We start from the raw sequence: 26,519 nt of genomic DNA, 5'->3' as shown, positions 1-26,519 counted from the left end.
CTGCAGTAAATTCCTAAGTTATTCACCATTTTCAGTGAACACAATCCTGTGCCAGGTGCTCTGGGATGACCCTGCTGGAGCAGGGATGTGGCACCAGATGTCCCTTGTCCCATGATCCTAAAGGCAGCAGGGCTTTGCCAGAGCAGTTCCTCTCCCCACTGCACATCTCTAATCCACATTACAAATGTGGATTCCCTTTTCTGAGGGGAATAACTGTCACAAGAGAACAGGGCAAAAGAACAAAGTGTCTTGGGATGAAAACTCTGGGGGAAAAAAAAACCTCCTCATTTCAGTCAGATTTCACATAGTTATAAACAAAAGCTCCTGGACCTCTCCACCTCCCCAAAAATGTAATGAGAAGAAAGAGCTGGGAGCAGAAGAGCAACAAGCAACAAAAAATACAATTAACTTTAGGAAGCCTGTGAAGTTACACATCACTACCAGTAAAAATCAAAAAAAGGCCTCACAATCCGGGCAGAAAATGACTTCAAGTTACCTCCTTCTCCAAGATAAGAGTTGACAGAGTTTCAGCAGTGATAAAGAGTCCCTTGTGGAGCTCCTCTGGAAGGATGGGGCTGCAGAACCACCCCAGGATTATTGCTTTCCCAGATCTGCAGCATCTCAAATCCAGGCTGCTGCTGCTATTTAGAATATGAGAAAGCTCACCCACTGTTATTTCATGTTCTGGTAGCTCCACAAAATAGCTTTTGCACTCAGAACCGAGAGGCTATGAAAATATTTAGCACAAGCATGGCAAACATCTTATTTTTATTAGTTTTTCCATCTTAAATGCAACGTGTTCTGATTGCATTTAATTATCATCTGTGCCTGGATGTGCGAGGAGCAGCAGCTGCTGGGATACACTGTAATTTCCATTATTTTAGATAAATACAGTGCAAACATTGATCTGACATTTTGATTTGTTTCCTGAGAGCAGAATTCTCATTTTTCCCCCAAACCCATCTGCCAGGGCTGCAAAGAAGTTGCAGATCAGGACCCCTGCACATCAAAGCACAGGAAAAATCAGAAAACTTTGCCAAATAATGCAATGCAAACATCTCCCCCTGCCCCTCCTCCCACTTTCATCCTTTTGTCTGGATTTATTCTAAGACCTGTCTCTGTTAAAATTTCTGGGCTGCACAAAACCTTGGCCAAGAATCCAAAATACAGAAATCCATGGGAGGTTTTTCCCACCAAAAAAAAAAAGGAGAAGAAACCTCAGTGGAGAAAAAAAAATGCAGGAAATGTTCTCATGAGCTTCCCCTGAGGTGAAGAGATGTTCAACCAAGGTGAAGTGTTTAAGGAACATGGAAAAGCTCCCTGGGACCAAGAGGAATGGTTTCCCCCATTTCACCCATTCCTGCCTGGAACAGCAATGATGGAAGTCACTACTCAGCAGCTCTCTGGGATGAGCTCCTACAGGAAACTCTGCAGGATTCCAGAAGAAGCAGGAGCTGATCCTGATGGGATCTCTTCCAGCTCAGGCTATTCTGTATTTGTACAATTCTGACCCAGCCTGCCTCTCCTTCCCCTTCCCAAAACTGGTGATTTTGAGCTCTCTCCCCACAACCAAGAGCAGGAACAAAGGGCACCAAGCTCCCATGGTCTGATTATTTTTGTAGATGAGTTTTCCAAGCAAATAAGGAATCCAAAGCCAGTGGAGCCCACCCAAAGGGAGCCTTCCTTTTACTAGTCCTTTAACGATAGTTTGGATTCTAACACTGGAATTTTTTAATCTGCACACACAGCCTGAGTTACAGAGCCCTGGAGTTGAAGGGGCACAGCCAAAGGTCAGAATCCAGGCTCCTCCATGTTCACTGCTGAGCTGAAAAGTCCTTTTATTTCACATTTCACATGTGGGAGCCGCAACAAAAGGGAGTCATGGAACAGCAGGGGGGACAAGAAAGACATTTGTGCCTCTATTTCCAGCTGCTATTATTAATAAAATGAATGAGGCTTTATCTCCCCAATTTCTGTGGTAAATAAAACCCCCTTCACCACAAAGCAGCCTTTGCATAACTGCTGAGCAGTACAAAAATAAATGGCACACCAGCTATGATCTTATGTGGGGGAAAAATCCATTATATTACCTTTGTCATCCAGTGGGAACTGTTTTGGAAGAGGTTACACCTATCCCCTGTTTTCCCTGGAGAGAGGAAGATGGATATCTGTCTGCCTGGGGATGAAGCAGGTTGAAGGAAAGCATTTACAGAATGATTTATCCGTTTGATAAACTCCGAGTTCTCCTCCCCAGCGATGACTTCTTTCAGCTTTTGCCAAGGCTGCCCCAGTTTTGTGGCAGTACCACACTGCAGAAAGACTCAGAGAGGCTCAGGTAATGATTAGAGGAATGGCAAGAGGAGTAAATCACTGTGAATAGGAGCAGATCCCAAAGAAAGCCGGGCATTCACTGGAGAAATGAAAGGAATTCTCAGATCAGCTCGACACTCAAACTTCTACAGCCCTGCAGAAGAACCTGCCAGCAGGCCCCTCTCATCCAATTCCAACAGGAATTTGTGCTGGCAGCAGGGCTTGGCTGAGGACAGAGACACCAGACTTCACTCTTTGGGGGATTTATATCTGTATAAACATCAAATATCTGTATAAATCATCAAATACCCTCCAGTCCCTCTTCTCCTCTGCCGGTCCGGCAACAGCTTCACAAATTTGGGAAGTCTGAAGTCATCAGTTCCAGCTTGGATTCCATTTTCTTCTCCTCCCTACCAAACACTGGCTTAGTTAACCAAAGATTAGGTTTTCCTTGCTGAAAAGGGATGAGACTTCACCATTATTTCTGATTGCATTTTAAATGCTAAGGTTTAGTTCTGCAGCTTTAGAAATAACTGCTGTATCCAGAATATCAAACCACATCTGTCATGAGCCCAATCATCCTTTCATATCCCATTTCATCTCATGGACATTGCATGAACTAAGTACAAGAAATGTTTAATTCCTCATCACTAATATGGGTAAATAATACTCTTGGAAGAGTTAATTATTAAGACACCGTAAAATTAAAATGACGAGCTGATAACAGTGGAAGATTTGCATTCCATTGCCCCAAGTATGGCAGGACAACCCAATTTCTCCAAGAGGCAGGAAAGCCATGAAGCCTGCAGAGGAAAAAACTCTGATCTGACTCCTGCCCAACCCTACAACACCAGGACGAAGGAAACAAAAATGAACAGTACAAAAACAGAGGAAAGCATGGAACAGGAAAGAAAAAGCTGCTGCCACAGGACATTTTCCCAAACCCCATGGGAAGTCCTGGGAAAGGCAGGCTCCTTGGAGAACTGTGATTTGTTGGCAGGCTGTGCAGAAATTCCCACGTTGCCATCATTTCTAATTGATTCCTTGTCACACTGAGTGTCTGAGGTTGGAAATGGGGGTGTGCATTCTATCGCCATCTGTCAGAGCTGGGGCAGTTATCTTCTGTTTACTGGGAAGTTTTCTTTATCTCTCCCACAGCCAATCCTCCCTCCAGGAGATCTCTTCTGTTCATGGGCCATTAATTATTAATTATCTTCTGTCCATGGCCAGTGAGTGTCCCTGCATGGCTGATAAAATTCCATCATCCCACTGGGAGATGCTCTGCCCAGGGGAGGAGCCAAGCATTCCTACCTGGATACAGTCTGAGCCTGGGAACAGCACAGCAGCCTTTGCCCCCTGCATTCCCAGAGGAGCAGCTTTCTGCTCCCTGCATTCCCAGAGGGAGACCAGGCCCATCTCCAGCAGCCCTGGAGCTTCAGAGGAAAACTCCAGCCTTGTCCAGGATCCCTGCTCCAGCAGAAGCACAGCTGGCACTGCAGGAGGGCTGCAGCCACCATGGAATGGCACTGCTGCCACCACCCTGACCCACAGGGGGTGAGCTCCTGTTCTGACTCTGGCAGTGGTTTTTTGTACTATTGCATTTGTATTTTTATTTTCCTAGTCAAGAACTGTTATTCCTGCTCCCATATCTTTGCCTGAGAGCCCCTTAATTTCAAAATTATAATATTTGGGAGGGAGGGGGTTCAGGGAGGTGACACAAAGGTGTGACAAAGGGATGACTGCACAGAGCATCTCAGAGCCTGCAGTGACCCTGGGGGGAAAGCAGGGAACTGCCCAGGTGGGAAAAGGGAGAGGTGGGAAGTGAGAAGTGTCAGTGCCAACACACTGAGCACGAATCCTTGGGGCAGAGGCTGTGCAGGCACTGAGGTGATGCCTGGGGGATCACAGACAACATCCATGTGCCTGCTTTCCTTTGGATTCAACAGGAAAAACCCCAGAGCCTCCCAGAGGAGCGTTTCACCCCATGGAAGGACTCCCATTTGTCTCTGTACTTCAAACAGCCACACAGACCTTGTTTGTGTTCCCTTATCAACACCGAGCTCCATGTCCCAGCAGATCCCACAGTTTCTAGGAACACACTGCTTCCCAAGACTCCCAGAAACCCACATTCCCATGGGAAATCACAGTCACATCCTTCCTTTGGGGGAGCTACCAAGAAGCAAGCAAGAGACAAAGTCACCTTTAAAAATGAAAGGCAAATCCCCATGACTGAAGACACAAATAAAAGGAAATTTAAGAGGAAAGGAGGCTGGTTCTCAAAAAGCTGCTTCTTCCCTCTCCATGCCTGTAGAAGCAGGAGCACATAGGGGGTTTTTCTTCCCTCAAGTCCTCCAGATGTGTGCAGAGCTGCAGCCTCAAGAACTCATGTGCAGCACCCACTGACAATACAAAACCATGAGCCACAAAAGAGTTAATCCAAGGAGTTCCCCTTTCCCCCCTCTGTCACTGAATTATTTCTTCCATGCTTCATGGGAACTACACCAACCCTAAAGGGAGGACTCTTTACACCTATGATGAAAATTTCTTAAAAAACCATAAAAAAACTCTATTCTATTCTAAATTTTATTCTAAAAATATCCATTTATTCACAGGAGAGCCTCAAACCTGGACCTTGCCACCTGATTTCTCCACAGGATCTTCCTGCCCTAATCCAACCTGACAGCCTGCAGCTGGGTGGCTCAGCCAGAGGAAACATTTGGGGTCAGAGTTGAGATTTCACATTTATCCTCATCAGTGTGAGGCAGCACCCACGCACAGCTCCAGCCTGTCAACACCGCCCAGATCGGAGGTGGAGCTCTCAGGAAACACCTCTCCAGGCTGCCACGTTTTCCAGTGCTTTCAGCAAAATGTTAGGAATGTTGCAGAGTCAGCAAATGCAAACCTGCAGATGTACCACTTGGAAAATTCACAGAATTCACAGAATCACTGGGTTGCAAGAGAACTTGAAGATCATCGAGTCCAACCCAACCCTAACACCTCAATTAAACCATGGTACCAAGTGCCACATCCAGTCTTTTTTTTTAACACATCCAGGGAAATGTTTAGGGTTTTTTCCCTTAAAAAAAAAAAAAAAAAAGGAAGTAGCAGACTCATTTATGGATAATTTACAAGAACTTTTTTTGGTTCTAAAAACCCTCCATTTGAAGACAAATAATTCGTTGAACCCCCCTCAGAGCAGCAAACTTTCTCCCAGGAAAGGGAATATAGCCAATAAAATTTAATAAATAATTTTTCCAATGCATTTAATAAATAAATTTCTTTTCCTCTCACAACTGCTTTCTCTACTGAGCCGAGATTCCAGTGTGAAGTAGTTTAAGGCAGAGCATCACTGTTCCCCCTTTTTTCATTCCCAGTCTCACAGCCTGGAGGAATATTCCTGCTGGAGGTGGGCACAGCAGGGATGTTTAATGCTGCCAGCAATTTCAGCCCCTGATGGGTACCTGCCACATCACAAATACATTCATTCCCACCTTCAAAGCACAGCTGTAAGGGAAATTTTTTTGGTGTTGCTCAAGGTGTAGGGCATCTCTTGACCCATTTCAGTTAATAAGGAAAAGTTGAGGGGGTTTCTTGCTACTTTTTGAGCAAAAGGGAATCAAGGGGTGTTCTTTCTGGCTGAAGGAACAGCACAGGCAGGCTGCAGCCAGAGAAATAAAGTGTTTTAAGGAAGAGGGAAAAAAAAAAAGGCTTATTAGACTTATTAAAAGCAAAGAAGCTCTAAACTCAGGATTCTGCTTGCTGCGAAATTTCAACTTCAGCTCCTGTCTCAAAGCTCTGGTTTTTGTCACTACCAGCTCAAAAAAGAACAAGAGCCCAAGTAAGGAAGGGAAAAGGAACTAACGGAAGGAGGACAGAATTTATTTGATTTTTGAAATAACACCGCTCAGTAATACTCAAAATACGGGTCTCTGCTGGAGAGTTTTGCAAAGAACAGAGTTTTTATTTGGGTTGGTTGTGTTAATAATTGAGAGGACACAGAATGATGAACCAAAATGAGCTCTCATAACCTATTTGATAATGTCCTCTCCCATTTCCATGACTTCATCATCACTCATTGCATTATGTCTAAACACAGACTATAAACTCTCCATAATTGGGTTTGCAAAGCATTATGCATATTTAGGGAGCTATCTAAATAATCTTAAATTAAGTTACAAAGCCAAGGGAAGAGCCAAGTCGTGCCCTCACACACACAGGGCTGCCAGGAGAACATGGAAAACCTCAAGTGCCCAAAAAACACAAAATTGGGTTTTTGACACACATTTATTGCACACTCCTCACCACAAGGCTAAATAATAACGTAAATATGATAAAATCTATCAGCAGTAAAGGGTTATCTGAGTAGCAAGCAGTGCTCAATATCCCAAACCATGCTGGAAACAGTTCTGCCCCTAAACCCCCCCCAAAATCCGCTCCAGGGAGTGGGAAGAGGCTGAGCAGGAGATAAACACACCCTGATTCCAACATGTCCTGTTCTTTGGGGCTTTTCCAAGGGACAGTATTGAACACAACATCCCAAAAGCAGCCAGGCAGCAAAAACTCCATGAGCAAACCTCTGGTGTGGGGGGAATTTGGGAAGTGAGCACAAAACTGCACAGGGCAAATCCTCCACATTCCCACTAGGAAGAAAATACCATTCAAGGGTGATTTTAAAGCAGTTTTTTATCATCAACAGAACAGATTGTGTACCTCAGAGTAGTCTCTGTATTGAGAGGACTGAAAACCTAAAATCTCTCCATGCAAACCTAAAATCTCTCCATGCAAACCTAAAATCTCTCCATGCAAACCTAAAATCTATCTCTCCATGCAGTGCTGGGCGTGGCAACACATAATTCCCAGAAAAACCATTTCAATGGGCAAAATACAAAACGATGAAAAACCAGAGGAATTAAACCTGTGCCTTGAGAAAGGACTTAACCTTAAAAGGACAGAAGCTTCAAGTTGTTTTGGGAAACCAGTGAGGAGTATTTGCAACTATACAGCATGAGGAATTTGGCAGGAAAGCTTGTTTAAAGGATGGCTTACTGCCTTGGAAAGATTTTTGTTTAAAAGAACAATTTCAGATATTAAAATATAGATGGGCAAGTGAAAAGGTGTTATCTGGCCAAAATGTTTGAGTCCACCAGATAGTTCTGGTGAGGAGGAAGAAGAATTTGATAAGCATTTATCCGTTGTGGTACCAAATCACAGCAGGAAGGAAAACAGGGATATTTCCCTGAGAACTCAGGATCAGCCACACTGGATGCACACGAGGTTTGATCCAGCTCAGTAACTCTGACAGCTGACATGCACTTCCTTAACAATAAAAAGCACAAATATACACCAAATATGCTCAGCTTGACACATGGAGAGCGAGACAACCAGGAAAGCAGGCGACACCAAGCACAAGGAGCTGGGATTTTGGAAAGGCAGAGCACTGCCAACATCTGCTAGAAGATTCTTACAAAGCTGAATGAAAAACCCCAGCACATCCTGGGAACAAGCAGACGTGCTGGAGCACAGGGGCTGCTCTTCCTTTGTGCCCAGGATGCACCAACACCATTTTCCATCCTCCCAAGGATGAAAATTAGTCTCTCCTGTGGAAAGCCCTGCGTGCTGTACCCACATTTCCACCTGGAAGGAGGCTGTGAGCACCTTCTCCCTGCTCCACAGCCACTTGCCATCCCCACACCACCCTTCCTTCTGCTGAAATCCTCATTTATCCAGCAAACCATCACCTCCAAGCGCAGCAACTCTGCTTAGGGGAGGTTTATTCCAGTGCAGGGTTAACAGCTTTCACCTCCTTTCTTTAGCCAGGCAGGCACACAAATCCAGGCAGAATTTTCCAGGCAACAGCAGTCCACACAATTTTTAAGCAACCATATTTAGACATCCTCTTTCTCTGAAACCGTTTTTCCCACGAAAGGTTTTGTCTCTAAGTGTTGAAAAAAAAAAAAAAAGAAATAAATAAGATCTTTGCCAACCCTACCTTCCATGACGTAGACCAGGGAACCCACATCTCCCTCCTTGATGATGCAGCTGTCCTTGCCATACTCCACGGGGTACATACAATCCACAATCTCCTGGATCTGGGACAATTCCAGGTTCTTCATGAAGTCATTGTCAAGGATCGCTTCCTTTATTAGCTCCTTGGACCTGAGGCACAAATAAATTAAAAAAAAAAAAAAAAAATCAGTGTTTTCCCTAAAAATGTGCAGAGAAGTCAAAGAAAAAAAAATTACAGAGATGTGAACTTGCAATTGTTTTTTGTAAATAAGCTTTAGACACGTCCAGCATTGCAATAAAAATAGATTTTGTGGAGTTGCAAAATCCTCTTTTAGCTACAAGTTTCACATCTACAACAACACAGCTACTTGGAATATCTTCCATACACAAAACTGAAAGGAAGCACAAACAAGAAGGTAACAGATTTATTACTTGGTTTATTATATTTTCTATTAATTATACAAACTGGAGCACACCAAAGGGTGACACTGCACGGATTCTCTGAGTATTTATATTATAATCACTACAGGAGGCATTTGGCACAAAGTCCCTAAATCCACTTGTGCAGGTGGACAACTGAGAGTGTTAAATCCTGATCTAGACCAAAAGCTCCTAAAGATAAAGCTCCTAAAACACCTCCAGGCTGGACAGCAGCTCCCCAGCCCTTCACTCCTCACCCAGGGGGCTGAACTGTTCACAGCCAGCACTCCCTGCCTGAGCAGCCAGGGGGGATTTAGCTGTTGGAAAGGTGAATATGAAGCAAAGTTTTCAAAGAAAAGCACTTTAATGGGTCGTGTCTTCTTGGAAAAGAGCCAAAGTGGGACTTGGGGAGACCCAAACTGTGGGAAATGAATTTGTAGAGAATTCTCAAAGACTGGTTGAAGGCTCACGTAGTGTATGCAAACCTTGAGATAAGAAATGCTGACTTAGAAATGCCATGGAACAGGACAGACATTGTGGAGAGAGAAATGGAACCAGAAACAAGTTCTGAAGGAGGGCCTTACAAATATGACTAGATACTTGAGAGAAATAGAACTATGAAAAAGGCATTGTAGTGTATTATAATTATAAATTTATAGTGTATTATAATTTAAAAATAATTGGCTTCTGATTGTAATGACATGAATTATGACATCTGTATTGTCTCACCCTTCTCCTAAGACTGAAAACAGAAGTTTTTTAAAACACCTCTCAGTTACCCAGTCTCTAAATCCAAAAAGAGCTTAATCTGACACCAAACCAGCCCAGCCTTGCAGAGGGTTAGAGCAGCTCAGGGTTCCACCCACCACACTGCCAGCACGGTGATGTTTAAGATTCTTTTTATTCCTTTGATAGTTTGGAGGTTATTTCAACACAGCTCGTTCCACTGGACACCAGAGGCCACCAGAAGTGACCCTGCTGAAGGGCAGGAGGGGACAGGACCAGGCTGCCAAGGATGCGGCAGGCTCAGGACACCACAAAACCATTCCTGAGAGTCGGAATCTGCCCTCACACCCATCCCTGGCTGCCTCTCCATCCCCTCCTGTGCGCAAAGAAGGACCCCCAGGTAAACCTGCACCCAGGGCATGCCTTCCTTTCAGCAAAGCTGGGGATTTGTAAGGCTGACCAGGTGCTGCACAATCCCATTTCCTCCGTTTGCCAGATGATGCTTTCCCTGCTGTGCCTTGATTCAGCTCCTGACTGCTCTTCTGTCAGCCACCCCAAATCCTCCTAACAACGAGCTCCTTACTGGTGTTGCCCAACCAGCCACCAGAGAAAGCCTAATTAAAGGTTTTGTGTTCATCCTGTCAACCTGCATTCCAATTCCAGGCTTTTATTTCATTCCAAGGCTCCAAATTTTTTTCATTTCTCCTTGATAGAGTCAGGATTTCAAATGGAGTTGCTGCAAAAGTCAAAAGACTTTTTTGTTGTTGTTGTTGTTGTTGCAAAAGTCAAAAGAAACAAAAAGACAGTAGGGAATTCCCGCCCCAAGTCAAACCTCCCTCTGGCTCTAGAGATGCTCAGCACAAAACAATACTCTCCCCTTCTTGGAATTGAACACGGGAAAGGATTTGAGGAGGAGTTGGGAAATTTGGTCCAAACAACAGCAAAGGAACAGGAAAACTCAGTTGGACTCAAAGAGCATAAAGGTCTTTTTCAGCCTTTATGATTCTAGCTGGGAGAGAAGCAGCAAAACAGACCCAAAGTGAACAAATTTAGAGAATTCAAGAGCTTAATAATATTATCAATATTATATTAATAATAATATAATATGATCTCAGATGTGTAAGAGAACATCTGAACCACCTGATTCAGTCTCTGTCCTCAACACAGGAAACATCACAGCAAGCTCAGAGTCCCCCCAAGTCATCCAAACCCTTTTAACCACCCTACAAAATACATCATCATGAAGGAAAACACGTCGGCTGGGCCATCAATGAAACACAGCTTCATCTCTGCCACATCTGAGCATCCTAGAATTAAATACCCGCACGGAAAGGGCTGGATAATAACCCAGTCATGCTTGAATGTGAGCAAAATAGGCTTTATTAGTAGGGATAATTGGTTAAGATGAGACTGGGACTACAAAGCCTGTGAGAAAAGCACCTCCAGCTGCCCTTAAACAGGGCTGGCTGGAGGAGCAAAACCACCTTGCAAGGCAGCTGCTTATTTATGAGAGTATTTCACAGAATCCCAGACTGCTTTGGGTTGGAAAAAACCTTAAAAATCATCTTTTTCCACCCCTCCCACCACAGCCTAAACCACCCTCCAGTGTTTGGGAGCTCCAAACCCTTCCAGCAGGAAATATTCCATCCATCTTTCAGCATAGAGTAAGAAAAAAAGCAGAGTTTGACACACTTGAAAATGAGTTGGTCCTAAAAATACAACGTCAGAGCTACAAGCAGAGCTCCTCTATTGTTCCCTGTGAGAGAATCTTCATCACTCTTAATAATTCAGAAAAATTATTCATGCACTCTGGCTTGCCAGTCCCACTCACTCACACGTGTCAGGCTTTCAGCAACTTCCACATTATTTTATTATTATTATTATCTTTTCTTTCCCTGTAATTCACAGGAGCCATTTCAAATAAACAGGCTTTTTTTTTCTATTGTGTTTATTCCTATGTCCAATCCCAGGTGGGAAAAGCCCTCCCAGACCATCAAGTGCAGCCTGTGCCCAATCCCCACCTTGTCACCAGCCCAGAAACTGATGAACCTCAGAGCACATGAATTGACTCCTGGTTCCCAATTATTCAAATTAAAAAATCAACACAAATTATTCAAATAACAAATGCTTCTCCAAACCATGCCATGCCTTAATCATCACCACTATTTCAAAACAGCAGCTATCCCACACATGTGAATACAGGAATCTACCCAGTAATACAGAATAAAAAGTATTTTAAATGGTTAAAAATCACACTCTTGCCAGGGCAAGCAAGTGCTTTAAACAAGATACAGCTGTTCCATTACCTCTTATTTTCCACCAGCATTTCTTCTGTGCTTTCTGGTTCAGGTTTCTAATAGGAACAAGGCACAAACAAAATAACCTACAGTATTTGTAAGGCAGCAGGACTGTTTCCAAATGAGCTTGTCTGAAGGAGGAGGATTTCCATGAATATTTACTTAGCACTGGAGTGGATGTCTCTGCCTTCAGAGGGTCACTCAGAGCAGAAAGCAGTTATTGCCATCTTTCCTCTCCAGAGCAAGCAGCCTGGCACCAAGCCATCCCTGTTTTCCTGAAAGATTAATGACCAAATGTGCTGGAGACTTGATGAAGAGTTTAAAAAGAGGGCACAATCCTCTGTGATACATCCTGTCCCAAATCAGTTTAGGTCCATCACGGTAATTAATAAGGCAACAGGAGGAAGAAGCTAATTGCATTCGAATTTGCAGAAGTCATGCAAAAAGAACCTTAACAAGTTGCCTACAAACACACTTCATGCATAAAAACCTGGTTGTGCTGTCTCTCAGGAGCAAAGCACACGGGGGGTGTCCATCCATCCCTCCCAGTGCTCTACTGGGGTGCTCTGCTCCCCCAGCCCAACCAGAGCCAGCCACCAGCATCCCCAACAAGCCAAAGAAATTTAGGTTTTTGTCCCAGCAAACAGGGGCCCTGCACAGAGGCCGTGTTGAGCTGTGGAAAGCCTTATGTTAAAAGTTGGCAGTGGCCATAAAATGCTGAATTTCAAACCCTGCTATGAACATCCACCAGCACAAAGGCAGGACATAAATAAAAATACTGGTTTGTAACAGGTGGGAAATAAAACCCCTGAGATGCTTTCCCAGCAGGGTGGGGAGCTCGAGAGGGGGGATTCTGCCCCTGTGCCCTGTGCTCAGGTGAGAGCCCATCTGCAGAGCTGCCCCAGCCCTGGGGCCAGCACAGGAGGGACCTGGAGCTGCTGCACAGAGCCCAGGGGAGGCACCAGCATGAGCAGAGGCATGGAGCAGCTCTGCTGGGAGGAAAGGCTGGCACAGCTGGGATTGCTCACCTGGAGAGGGAAAGGCTCCAGGAAAACGTTGGAGCCCCTTCCTGTGCCTAAAGGGGCTCCAGGAGAGCTGGAGAGGGACTAGGGACAGAGTGCCAGGACACAGGGAATGGATTCCCAGTGCCAGAGGACAGGGCTGGATGGGATATTGGGAAGGAATTGCTCCCTGGCAGGGTGGTGAGGGGCTGGAATGGAATTCCCAGAGCAGCTGTGGCTGCTCCTGGATCCCTGGCAGTGCCCAAGGCCAGGTTGGACTTTGGGGCTTGGAGCAGCCTGGGACAGTGGAAGGTGTCCCTGCCATGGCAGGGGTGGCACTGGATGGGCTTTGAGGTCCCTTCCAGGATGCTTTGCAATGCCTGCAGTAAAACAGCCAACCCTGCAGCACAGGCTGGTGTTATCCTGACAGGCATTCCCATTTTCCAGGGAGCACAAGAAATGCTCATCCCAGGCTCTTCCCTCTGAGCAACACAAGCCACATTCCCCCACGCTGGGTTTGTACCTTCTGTACAACAAATATTAGAACACAAAGTTATTCTTCATCCCAGAAGGGCTCATTTCAGTGTGGAAAAGCCACTTGATGGCTTTTAAGGAAGGGAAACATTTAGGAGCAGATGGAAAATCTTCTGACAGACCCCTCCAAGGATGCTTCCAGAAACCAAAGCCCTCCCACCACACCCTGGACTGGTGCAGCCCCAGTTTGGAGCCTGCAGGAACCTGAGGGTCAAGGGCAGCTACCCAGGAACCATCCCCCAGGGAATCTGCTGCTAGCAAGAGCTGGTTAAACAGAGGTGGGTCAGCAAAAAAAGAAGAAATTAAGAGTTCAATTTAAAGATTAGTGACACAATTCTTAATTTTAGGGTGTTTAACACCACAGCTTTGAAGCAAAATCATTTGAAACTGCCTGCCTTACTAGTTACTACTAGTAAGGAAAATGAGAAGCAATGTACTGGTTGAACAGGCTGAAAGGTGCCTGCAAAAAATGGGAAGAAAAAAACACACTTTGGAGTGACAAAAATAAGCACGACCATTTAGCTGTTTCCATCCCAAAACTTTGAACAAAACTTTTCAATATGCCAATACTAATGGGAGGAAGGAGTATTTTTTTTTTTTCTGGAGTTTCCCCCATCAGGAATTAACAAATACTACTAATAACCTAAATCTCCATGTTTAGGAGGGAAACACCCACAGGAACTTGACCAAGGAGACAGAGAGAGTTCAAGTTTACAGAAGTAAAAACACAGGGTCCTGGGAGAGGAGAACTTCTTACTTACTCATACAATAAACCCAGCTCAAAGCTACTACAACCAGTGGCACCTTTTTGGGCTAGGGCCATCACTGCTGTAAAAATCCAAATTATTTGTATAAACTACTTTTTGGGACCTTCCATATCCCTGCCCAAGGAATTAATCTGATTTGAGAGATAAGAAGTATGGAAAAAAAGCATGCAGCCTCTGCCCCCAAATCTGAGCAGGGATACAAAAACCCAGCCAATCCCTACAACAACTGTTTAAAATCTACACTGTGAAGTGTTTACTTTTAGAAAATGTGGCCATGGAAAAAGAAAAAAAAAAAATCTTCCTTAAAAAGGGATAACACAGCCAAGGATTGTGCCTGCTCCAGCTTTCCAGAAACTGTCCAGCAGGATACAAATACACAGCAAGAAGTGTTAGACAGATTTTTTTTTTTAAGCTGTCTCCAGATGTATCTCCCTTTCCAAAGGGGGTGTCCGTTCCAAGCGGCACAAAAAAGCAGAGTTTCCAGCAGGGCTGGGGAAGCTTTTTGCTCAAAGCTCACCTTTGCAGAGCTTCTAACTCTGTTTTAAGCCCTTGTGCAGTTCAAAGAGTATGCAAGACTAAAGCACACACTCAGCTCTGCTCTGGAATAGAATCCCAGAGTGGTTTGGGTTGGAAAAGACCTTAAAATCACCTCCTTAAACCTCCCTTGGGCTGTCCCAAAGATCTTCCACTGTCCCAGGCTGCTCCAAGCCCTGTCCAGCCTGGCCTTGGGCACTGCCAGGGATCCAGGGGCAGCCACAGCTTTTCTGTGCTAGGGCACAGAGAGAAGAGTTTATTCTGTCTATGGAACCTGAATTTCTCCTCTGGCAGTTTGAACCCATTCCCATTGTCCTGTCACTCCAGTTACTGATGCAGGGTCCTTCTCCAGGTTCCCTGTAGCCCCTTCAGACCCCGGAAGGAGCTGTGAGGTCTCCACACATCCTTCTCACAGCCCCAGCTCTCCCAGCCTGGCTCCAGAGGGAAGCTGCTCCAGTGCCTCCAGTAATTCCAGGAGTTGTTCCGTGTCCTCCTTACATTGAAGTATCTGCAGAACTCATCTCCTATGGCCTGGCCACGCATCCAAAGGTTCCAAACTGGCAGCTGAGACCCACAAAGCCTTCAGTGATACCAAAAAGAGCATCATCAAGAGACAGCAATCCAAACCCATTCCTGGCACTCCTCCCTTCCCAGCATAACCCCTCCCAGGGCTATGGAATATTGTCAGCTCCTAGGTTCCCACCTAAGAACCAGAGGTAGGAAGCAGAACTGCCAGGACGATTATTTAATCCCTAAACCAGCAGCCTGAAGCCCACACCCTTCAGCAAAGCTGCTTTTGCAAGCGAAGTGAAATTCTTGGTGCCAAGGCAAGGTGGAGGGTCCTCCCTGAGGGCCTTGAGTGGCAAAGCTCCAGAGCAGGAACAAACCCCCAGCACAGGGCACTTCCTGAAGGGTGAAATGCTGGATAACGCCTTCAGATCCTAACACCTGCAAGGGAACAAACGGATCTCTTCATAACTCACCCCGAGGAGCAGAGCAGGAGAGGAAAGCTCAGACCTTTGGGTAAGATCTGGGGCTTGTTTGGGCTCCAGTGCCATTAACAGCTGCTAACTCTGCATTAGCTGTTTGTTTTGGCTCTGGATAAAGCCCACTCTGGATGTTCCTTCAAGGGAATTTTAAATATAACTCCAGAGAGCTATTCTTGTCTCAGTAACTGGGAATAAGAGTAGGATTCAAGTCTGGGACCGAGTAACATGAAGGCCTTTAAATACACTTGTGGATTTTCTTTACAAGGCTTCCCATTCCCACTACACACAACCCACAGCCCATTTTCAGGTTTTAGGGGAAATTTCTGAGCAGGGTCTTAAGCATCTTCAGCGAGGCTGAGCCCATCTTCAGGTTTTAGGGGAAATTTCTGAGCAGGATCTTAAGCATCTTCAGCGAGGCTGCTCCTGAATAGCTGGATGGAAGAATGTTCTTCACAAGAGTCCACTCAAATTTTTAACCAAAATACCAATTTAAAAAGAGGTTAAGCAACTCTGCCCTGATCTAAACCTGTAAGCCAGGAAAATAGCTTCCACATTTCCAAGTTTTCTTGCACTTCAATACAACTTAGAGTTGCAGAACCGAGTTGCTCTGCAGAGAACGTTGCTCAGACAGCTCCACTTAGGATTTCTAAATATATCAGTAGACTGCTGTTCATTATATCATATTTTGGCATTCAACATTTAAAAAGAAAAATCATTCCAGCAAAAAAAAATATTCAAATCCCCTTTCACCTACGCTGAAAATTGTTGTTGGTGTAAAAATACTGTAGGCAAGAGTTGGTTAACTTGCATTTTAACGTGTCTCACCCCACAGATCTTAATTTACCGCCCTTTTTTAGGCTCCTATTTTGCATCCTACAAAGCCCCAGGTTTAGATACCAGAAATGTTGGCAGGCTCAGGCAGGAGAAGAAGTTGGCTCTTGCCAGCACAATTTGCCTCCTCCTGCACTCTCTGACAGCTCCGAGGAACTCCCACATGAGCTGCATTTTGAGAAACCACTACCAAGCCCTCGGAGCAGGATTAAGCAGCTCCTTGATTACCCGAAGCAAACAGCAGAAGCTCTGGGCAGCTAACGAGAGGTGAAAACACAAAATCAGAGCAACATTTGGCTTGGAAGAGATCTCTAAGGCCACGGAGTCCCAGCTGTGCCCAGTGCCCACCTTGTCCCCAGCCCAGAGCACTCAGTGCCACCTCCAGGGATGGGCACGCCAAAGCTCCCTGGGCAGCCTCTGCCAAGGCCTGAGCACCCTTTCCATGCAGAAATTCTTCCAGAACTCTTCCAGAACACGCAGCAAAGTCATGGTAAAGGGGGGTGGGTGTCTCTAAGGGAGGCCTGGCCAAAACCAAGCAGATTTCAGAGGGGTGTTACCCCATGCATTTCACAGTTTCAGCGCTCACATCCAGCACAGCTGTGCTGGAGCCTTCTTGCACCTACAAAAATAGCAGAGAAAACACATGTCCCCATATGTCTCCACTCCCAGGAACCCAGAAATAACCCAAACTCCTCCAGAAGGAGCTCGGTGAGCAAGACAGAGTCACAGAGACCCAGACAACACATCCTGAAGGTCACGGTGATCTTGAAAAGAACCACGGAGTTGAAAGGCAGGAGTCTCTCCATCCATCAAACCATTATCCATGTGGGCTTCCAGTCCCAGCAGCAACCCTGACGGGAGGCAGGGATGAGGAGTGGAGCTAAATGGCAACTCCAACAGTTGCCCCAAGTTTGTCAGTGCCTCTGGAGGTCTGCGTGGCTCCCAGGGGATAAATGAAGGTGTGGGCAGTGAGCTGCACCCAGATTCCCTGGAGAAGGGAGTTACTGATGGCCACCACGGAGATGGCTTCACCCTGGTGCAATGGGCAGGAAATCGGCCAAGGGGATGATAACCTAATTTACATAGATGCAGAAATCCAATTAGAGATCCTCTGAGCAGAGACAGCTCACTCTGCTCTCCTGGATTAGAGGCTGAGAACACGTCAGGAGCTCCTCCAAGTGCACCGTGGGCCAGGAGAGATGGATGTGCTCTGCAGAAACACTTTGCTCCTCCCTGACAAACACATCCACAGGGAATGCTGTCACAGCCAGGGAAATATAGAGCTGCTCCAGTGAAAGTTCAGGAGGGGGATTCACAGGAATTGTGATGAATGGGGAGGGGAGAGCAGCGACAGAGATTTCACATCCCTCACTCTGATTCACCCAGCGCTTGTGATGGATGGGACTGCCACCAGGGAAGTTCCATCAGCTCTCTCCAGCCTGGAGAAGTCCCTGGCTGAAATGCCATGGGCGTGTGGCAGTGGAATGCAGACAGTGCTTAGAGCTTCAGTCTCCCAATAAATATTCCCAAGGATTTTAGGGAGAACTATTTCTTCCTGCTTCACGAGTCAGCAGGAGGCCTGACATTTGCAGGCAGGCTTTGGGACATAAATATTTGCAAGACATGTGGCATTACCCAAATAACTCCCCACTGACAAGGACCAAGGAGCGGCCAGTGGGGACGGAAGGGGAAGATGTGCCTCCTCCCAGAAGGGTCACTCCAGGATACAGCCATGGGAGCATATCCTGCAGGCTCTGTCTAGCCTGCCAATAAACCAGATTAGAGCTGGACAAGCACCTTGTGGCCGGCAAGATGAACTCTGAGCAGCCACACAACTTGATAACATTTAACTGGAGAAAGAGCAGCAGCAGGAAGCTCAGGAGGTGTCTGTGGAAAAGCAGGGGGATGGGGCTGGGAGCAGGGCCACGCTGCTGCTGCCTTCCTTCCATTCAAAGGCAGGTGGGGGAGAGGTTGGCACATTCCAAATATTATTTTCTTGTTCCTATTTCTACTGCATGAGCATTGACCGTGACAATGCCGCTGAGTTTTGAAGAATATGCCAACAACTGCTCTGCACAACTCCCTGAATCCAGGGAACAACAGAGACAGGACAAGGGGCAGGACAAGGCCTCAGGCTGGGCCGGGGAGGCTCAGCTTGGCCAGCAGCAGGAATTTCTGCATGGAAAGGGTGCTCAGGCCTTGGCAGGGGCTGCCCAGGGAGCTTTGCAGTGCCCATGCCTGGAGGTGTCCCAGGAAGGGCTGGAGGTGGCACTCAGTGCTCTGGGCTGGGGTGGTGCCTCAGGTTTTAGCTTTTCTATTTTTCAGATTCTGTGCTGCTTTAGTGTGTGGGTCTGAGCTTCACATTAAGGGATGGTGAACTCTCTGCACAGAGCAGGGAGACAAAACAATTCCTTCTCCAGCTGGGGACCAAGGACAAATGATCCAAATCTCAGGCCCAAGAGCACAAACAATGTGGACTGGAGAGAGAAAAACAAGCAGGATGGGACTGCGTGGGCTGGAGCTGTAACTGGACAATGAACTCCAAGATGCAAATGGAGCAGAATTTATCAAAGTGAGAGACCCCGTGACCAGTCGGGCATTTTGTGACCATTTTGGTTCATCTTGGGTGCAGCCCTGGCTGGGCTCTTGTGCTGCCCAAGGTGGATCCATGGAGGACATCTTTTTAATAAATCCCTACTTTATTCTTTAACTCTGGCTGGCCTCTGTGGTACTAAAACAACACAGGGCTTTTGCTCAGAAATGCCCTTGCTCATCCTGTTTTAGGAATTCCACTCAGAATCCCATGGTTGTGATGTTGCCTTTGGCTGTAACAAAAAAAAAAAAAAAAAAACAACCCAAACTCTGAAGCAGGAGGACACAGCCCTCAGCACTGTCCTCATGGAGGGGAGATCCCACAGCCACAGAAGGGATGCCAACACAGCAGGAATGAGAGCAGCACAAGGCAAACCCCTCCAGAGAAACCTGCTCACCAAAAAAACCCACAACACAAAAAACACAATCCCAGGCGTGGAAAGCTCCAGTCTCAGGGCTTTCAAGTCCTCATAAAATCTCGGATTGTAAAGAACAATCTGCAGGAGGTAATTGGCGGTGGGTTGGGGAATCAGAGAAATTTCCCTAATTCCCATAAACCATATGAGACAAACTCCAGGGACACCTGCAATCATCCAGCCACGTGTAAGCACAAGATAGAGAGAACTTAAAGGAAATGGTTTGAAAAATAATAGTGACAAATGGCTAGGAGAAAGCAGGCACCAAATTCTGATGGAAGGCAAGGGAAAGATGAAGAGCTTTGAATTTAAAGGACATTAGGAAACAGCCCTTTTCTTTGATCAAAGTAACTCTCCTCCAGAGGCACTGAATGTTTCCAGGAATTTCAGCCTGGAAAGATAGTGAAGGAGAAATGCTCTGTTTGTGGCAAATGGGAAGATATTTTTGAACAACTAGTAACCTCACATTTCATGGCATCACGTGTCCTCAGGGAATCCTAAGAGGAATGGCCATACAAGGGTAAAAGAAGGATGCAGCAATACAAAAGGTGCTGCCCAAGGAAAGCTAAGGAATGGCATGGAGACTGTGAAAGCACAGAACCAGTTAGGCTAGACAAGCCCTCCAGGATCATCCAGTCCAAGCTGTGCCCAGTGCTCACCTTGTCCCCAGCCCAGAGCACTGAGTGCTTGTCACAGCACATGTCACAGCTGAGACAGCCATGACACACAGAGTATCACCAAACAATTTCAGAAAGCTTCAGGCCATACACAGTAACACCTTACCAGGTCAGAAGGCTTCAGGCATCTGCTCACACAGAGTAACACCCCACCACTTCAGAAAGCTGCAAGCAACTGCCCTTCCTGCTCTTCAGCCCAGCCTTTTATCCCCTCATGCTGATGCCCTGCACCTGTGTGCCCTCTGCTCCCTGTGGGATTGGTCAGTGCCCCTGGGCACTCCATGGCTCATTAATATCAATATTGTTCACCTGCTTCTCACAGCTGCACCCATTGGGGATGAGGCTCAGCCCCAGCCCCACTTCCCAATTACCACAAAATCTGTGCCTACAGTGCCACACATCCAGCCCATCCTGGGACACCTCCAGGCATGGGCACTGCAAAGCTCCCTGGGCAGCCCCTGCCAAGGCCTGAGCACCTTTTCCATGCAGAAATTCCTGCTGCTGGCCAAGCTGAGCCTGCCCTGGCCCAGCTTGAGGCCCTTTCCCCTTGTCCTGTCCCTGTTCCCTGGCAGCACAGCCCGACCTCCCCTGGCTGTCCCCTCCTGGCAGGGAGTTGTGCAGAGCCACAAGGTCCCCCCTGAGCCTCCTTTTCTCTACGCTGAGCCCCTTCCCCAGCTCCCTCACAGGCTTCACATTCCAGACCCTGAGCAAGTTTTGAAGATCACTCACTCTGGTCTTTAGGAGCCACTGTGACCTCCTGGTGTTACAGCCTGGAGAAGCAGAATCCCAGCGTGGGATCCACTGAGGTATTCCCAAGGGAAGGCTCTCCCCTTTACAGACAGGGCCATTCCAAGGGGAAACAGGAACAGCACTTGTCTCTGAGGACAGACACAACAAGCATTAAGGCACACAGCTCTTCTACCTCCCTCAGCAAGCCAGGAAAGCCCCAAAATTTACAGTTCAAAAGCTGCCATGCCGCTGCCCAGGTCCTCAACAGAAAACCCTTGGTTCACGGGAAAGCTCCACATAGCGCACTGGAGAGAAGAACTAACCACATCTTGAGCCTGAGAACTGTGACAGAACAAATAATCCTAGAGGAGAGCAGAGAATTTCATTACCTTCATCTGCATCACATGAGCAGAAAACGAAGTTTGCTCCCATAATGTACTGCTGGGACTGCTTTCCTTCCCTTGCACTACTATCCTGCACTTAACTCTCCCCTTTTCCACCTCCCTCGTGTCTCATCACCTTCCCACACCATCTCCTAACTCCAAAATGCTCGCTCCCATTGCAGCAACTCTGGCTCGTGTTCCTTTTTTGTCTGAGTGCCTCATTTGACATTCCTAGTGCAGAGCACCGTGGATTTCTCTTTCCTTTCCTTCCACCATCCTCCCAAATGCTTTCTCCCCTCCTGCTCCCCCTGCAGATCCCTGCCCCTTGCTATTTCACTGCTCTCACGGGGCAGCTGAGCAAACAGCAGCCAAAACAAATGAAAAGCTGAGCCCCAGGCCAGGAGAAATACTCAGGTTGGAAAAGAGCTGCAAGGAGTCAGAAGGACCCCAAGGGTTTCATGTGGCAGAAGAGGAAAGGAAGAAGGAAACAGCAGATGTGCCTTGGATGAGATTTGGTGAGATATTGGGAAGAAATCCTTCCCTGGGATGGTGGGCAGGCCCTGGCACAGGGTGCCCAGAGCAGCTGGGGCTGCCCCTGGATCCCTGGCAGTGCCCAAGGCCAGGTTGGACACTGGGGCTTGGAGCAGCCTGGGACAGTGGAAGGTGTCCCTGACACGGCAGAGGTGGAATTGGATGGGATTTAAGGTCCCTTCCCACCCAAACCCTTCTGTGATTCCATGACAATGAAGAAAAAAGATCCCACAAAAAAAAGCAGAACAGGACATGAGTGCATCACAAGGAGACAGATATGGTGCTTCTTCCAACACAGCACATGTGGGTTTCTGGGGAAACAGCTCCTTTCCTCTGTCCCAAATATTTCACAGGACTAGGAAAGAAACCTTGTTCACTTTCTGAAAAGCACTGCTACAACTCTTCTTCATGTTCTGAATCTGTTCCATGCCCCACAGGCTGCGTTGAGGAAATATTTACATAAAGGAATACACAGAAAGAGCTAAAAAGAGATGGAGAAAACGTGCCTGCCAAGGAGCAGAGTTATTTCCATGGAGGAAACAGGAACTACTGGAGGGAACTGAAATAATTAAAATCCAGTTTAATCCCAACAGGCCCAAAAAGTGTAATTTCAAATTTAAGTGCATTTTAAAGATAACAGTTATTTTTTTAAAGTCAAATGCAGGCACAAGCTGTTTGCATAAATGCTAATATCCAATATATTCAGGAGTGCAGGTGAGTGGAAAGATCAGCCCAAGCTTGTGTTAAACACTGAACAATGAAATTAACTGGCACTGGAATTCTTGGAAAACACACCTTCCCTTAGTGAGTTCAAGAAAAAAAAAAAAACAACACAACATTCCAGCCTTTCAAGTCAGTAAGAAAACAGCCCAACTTTCAGCATTCTTTTTTAGTATCTAAATGCAGCCTGTTCTCCCAACAGCAACAGCAGCCAGAGCTGAACGGAAAACTCAAACCCAAAGAAAAGCAGCCAAACCCTGTGTGGGTCATTGTTCATCCTGGGGCCTGCACTTTCACATCTCCTTGTGCAGCAGGTTTGAAAAATTCCTTTATTTTTAATGGAATTCAGTTTATTTACCCTATTTCACCCACAAAGATCCACCTGATCTGAAATGAAACACCTCTGCTCACCTAACAAAGCCTTTCAGGCAGCTGTGTTGCACAGGCAGATTTTGGAAAAGTATTTTAACCGTGTCCCTACGAGACAGTTTCCCTCCAGCAATGAGAACTCCTGGGATTCTCCATTATGGAACACTAAGAAGAGGAATCCACCTCTTCCAGCTAAGGGAACTGGGACATTCTGCTTGCTTGGACCCAATGGCTTCCCACTGCCAGAGGGCTGGGATATTGGGGAGCAGGGTGGGCAGGCCCTGGCACAGGGTGCCCAGAGCAGCTGTGGCTGCCCCTGGATCCCTGGCAGTGCCCAAGGCCAGGCTGGACGGGGCTTGGAGCAGCCTGGGACAGTGGAAGGTGTCCCTGCCCATGGCATGGGATGGCACTGGATGGGCTTTCAGATCCCTTCCAACCCAAACCATTCCATGATTTTCCCCATCTATGCCAAAAATAAAATTACCAGGTCTTTGATAATCTGTAGCCCTGGTGTCCTTTAGGTGCAGTGGTTCCAAATGGGTGCTAAAAGCAACATTTAAGATTTAAATTCCCCTCGCTTTTCCCACTCCAGCCTGTGATCCCAGCAGCTGGCAGCTTTCACTTCCCACCACAGAACCACTGAGGCTGGAAAAGCCCTTAAGATTGAGTCCAACCCTCAGCCCCACACCACCACATTCACCAAATGTCCCCAAGTGCCACATCCACACCTTCCTTGGACACCTCCGGGGATGGAGACTCCACCACCCTCCCAGGCAGCCCTTTCCAATGCCTGACCATCATTTTAATGGAGAAGTTATTCCTTTATCCAATCTAAACCTCCCCTGGCACAGTTTGAGGCCAACTTCACGAGGTGCTCAACCATCCCAGCGTTTCTTTCTTCCCAAACTGTAGCTCTTGCAGGAGACCTCAGGAATACAACATTTTCCACCTGCCAGTTTCATGGATCTGCTTTTCATTTTTTTCTGGCAGCCATCCCAAAAAGCTGGTGTATGTGAAGCTATTCTCTCCAAATCCTACTTGGACAATTTGCCTTCCTGCTCAAGGAATAAAATCTAACAATTCTTCTCTGCGCTGGTTAATAAATCTACATGCTCCTTTCAGGGTTTTTTTTTTTTTGTTTTCCAATAGAGAGACAAGGCTGTTCTATTTATAAAGGTCAAGTAAATTGTGTGCAGTCTGTGGAGCTTTAACATCTCTGTGTTATTAAAACAGAATATTTCATTTGAACAGCCCCTTTCAGAGAGAAAAAGAAATTTCTCCCAGTAACCACTCTTCCCCCCTCCATTCTGAGTTAAGGTCTGTGCACACGGAGGAGAATGCAAGTGTTTGTTTGTTCTTCACTTGAATTATAACAACTATTATTTTTTAAACACTCTCTAACACTTTTACAGGTTGTTTGGATAAGGCACAGCCATAAATCCTGCTCGGCTGTCATGCCAGGAAAAAGCCTGGCAGAGAGAAAAGCTGCCAGGAACAGCAAAGGGGGTTGGGGCTGAGGGGGAGTTAAACAAGGTTTAAGAGGCTTAACCTGGACAAAAACGTTGCCTCTGGACAGATCTCTGCCATCTTCCTGTACTGGAATGATGCCCTGAGGGACTGGGACTTCCACATGAATTTCACAGGAGGTCAGACAAGGATTCAAGAGCTGCCAGTGCTCAAACCTTCCTCAATTCTGGGATTAAACCACACTGGTTTAATCTTTATCCGCTTAACAACAATTGCAAATAAACAGGTTTTTAGTGGTCAGAGTGGTGATTATGGCACAGCAAAATGGGGCAGACTGCTTAAATCCAAGGTACCAGTACCTGTGATGCTGCTGGCACTGCACAAAGCCCAGGCAGGTCCCCAGGAACACAGCAAACCAAGGAGCAAACACAGAAATCCCATCTAAGCCCATCCCAATCCCAGCATTCCCAGCTGAACGCTGTGCCTTGCGCTGAAAGCACAGCACCGGAGACGTTCCTCAGCTGGACCTGCACAGGAACCTGAATTCCTGATGGCATTTTGTGTTTGGTGATCTCCACCGAGGGCTGGTGGGTGGCTGGGAGCTGAGGGCTGTCCTGTGCCACCAAGCAACGTCAAAGAACAAAAGCAGATCTGAGCAAGGGACCTCTCCAGGCTGTTTATCATATTCTCCCCCAGACCAGCTCAGAGAAGTCTCTAAAGGCAGGACAAAGAAAGTGCCAGGCAGAATTACTCCCTGCAGGTGCTCCAGTTCCATTTTTCTGGACTGATATGCCCAGCACTGCCAGCTGGAAGCTCAGCAGCAGAAACCTCAAGTGACCAGCTCTGCCCCACGACAATCAAGCTGGGCTCCACAAAGCCTTCAGATTAACAAAAGAAAAAAAAAACAAACCCCACTTAAACTTTTTAACCTGAGCTTTAACTATTCCAAACTCTTCACATCATTAGCACACTGCCAATAGACATAAACCCTATTTTAAAAATTGCTGTGTGATTTAGTCTCAGGTTACTAGGAAAAGAAAGCCTTAGACAAACCTGTAATTAACCTATATCTGCATTAATGTTTGTTCTTTAGGTGGAAATTTGAGGAAAGCTTTTCTGCCTGTGAAAATCAATGTCCCAGAAATGAGAACACTGGAATTTTAAGTGTCCTGTTTTTGTTAAAGACCGTGCCTTGCTATTTAATCAGGAATGAAAAGTAATTTCTAATCACCAAGTGCCCGTGCTTATGAAGCAATTACAGTTAAGGCATTCTCTGGGATAGAAAAACTCATCAGCACTAAAAGCCAGACAGATGAAAGCCTGCAGTGACGGGCAGAGCAAACCTTGTGCTGACCACAATTCTCTCCTCCTCGGGTCCAACGCCCCAAACTCCCCAACTTGTTGTAAATTAGGAAGCAAAAACATATGAACAGCATAAGTACGTCTGAAGAGGAGAAAATAAAGGAAAAAATGAACTTCCTACTGCTCTCTGGCCACCCCTGAGGCTGCAAGCAGCACTTCAAGCGGGCTGATGAAATCCTCCTTGTCAAAGGCAGCAGAGGAGTGTTGTGATCTGCACACTCCCTCTCCTAATCTGTTCTGGCAAGGCGATTACAGGAGCTGCTTCCTTTAAAAGAAGTCAAATTTATGCACACACAAAGAAAGGGCTAACTGTACAATCAGTCCCAAGAGCAGTGCCAGGAAAAGAGCCTGCTGCAAGGGAAAATGGGATGCAAAATGCACCATGGAAGGGAAGATGCTGGTTTTTCAGCTCCTGCTTTACAATGGATCAAAAAGGCCACAGTGGTCATAAAATTCCAGAAGGGTTTGGGTTGGAAGGGACTCATTGGAAGGGTCCCATCCAGTGCCACCCCCTACCACGGGCAGGGACACCTTCCACTAACCCACGTGGCTCCAAGCCCTAAAGTCCAACCTGGCCTTGAACACTGCCAGGGATCCAGGGGCAGCCACAGCTGCTCTGGGCACCCTGTGCCAGGGCCTGCCCACCCTGCCAGGGAACAATTCCTTCCCAATATCCCATCCATCCCTGCCCTCTGGCAATGGGAAGCCATTCCCCCTTGTCACTCCACCACTTCTAAAGGATCTCTCCATGTTTCCTGTAGCTCATTCAGGCCACAATTTGGTCACCCCAAAGCTTCTCCTCTCCAGGTGAGCAATCCCAGCTGTGCCAGCCTTTCCTCCCAGCAGAGCTGCTCCATG

At 46.6% G+C, this 26,519-nt stretch overlaps 1 protein-coding gene across 2 annotated transcripts in view; it reads right to left on the bottom strand.

The window, feature by feature from the left end:
* The window catches only part of PRKG1 (protein kinase cGMP-dependent 1), a 372,025-nt gene that overhangs the window by 299,220 nt on the left and 46,286 nt on the right, over positions 1-26,519 (bottom strand). For both annotated transcript variants that reach the window (XM_038141718.1, XM_038141717.1), the window contains exon 2: positions 8,300-8,466. In XM_038141718.1, the coding sequence (XP_037997646.1) occupies positions 8,300-8,466 (167 nt within the window). The remainder of the gene's footprint in view (positions 1-8,299; positions 8,467-26,519) is intronic.

Source organism: Motacilla alba, chromosome 6 (genome assembly GCF_015832195.1).
Source record: "Motacilla alba alba isolate MOTALB_02 chromosome 6, Motacilla_alba_V1.0_pri, whole genome shotgun sequence".
Lineage (NCBI taxonomy): Eukaryota > Metazoa > Chordata > Aves > Passeriformes > Motacillidae > Motacilla > Motacilla alba.
Note: the sequence above shows the minus strand (reverse complement) of the source record. Positions and strands in the feature narration are given on the sequence as shown.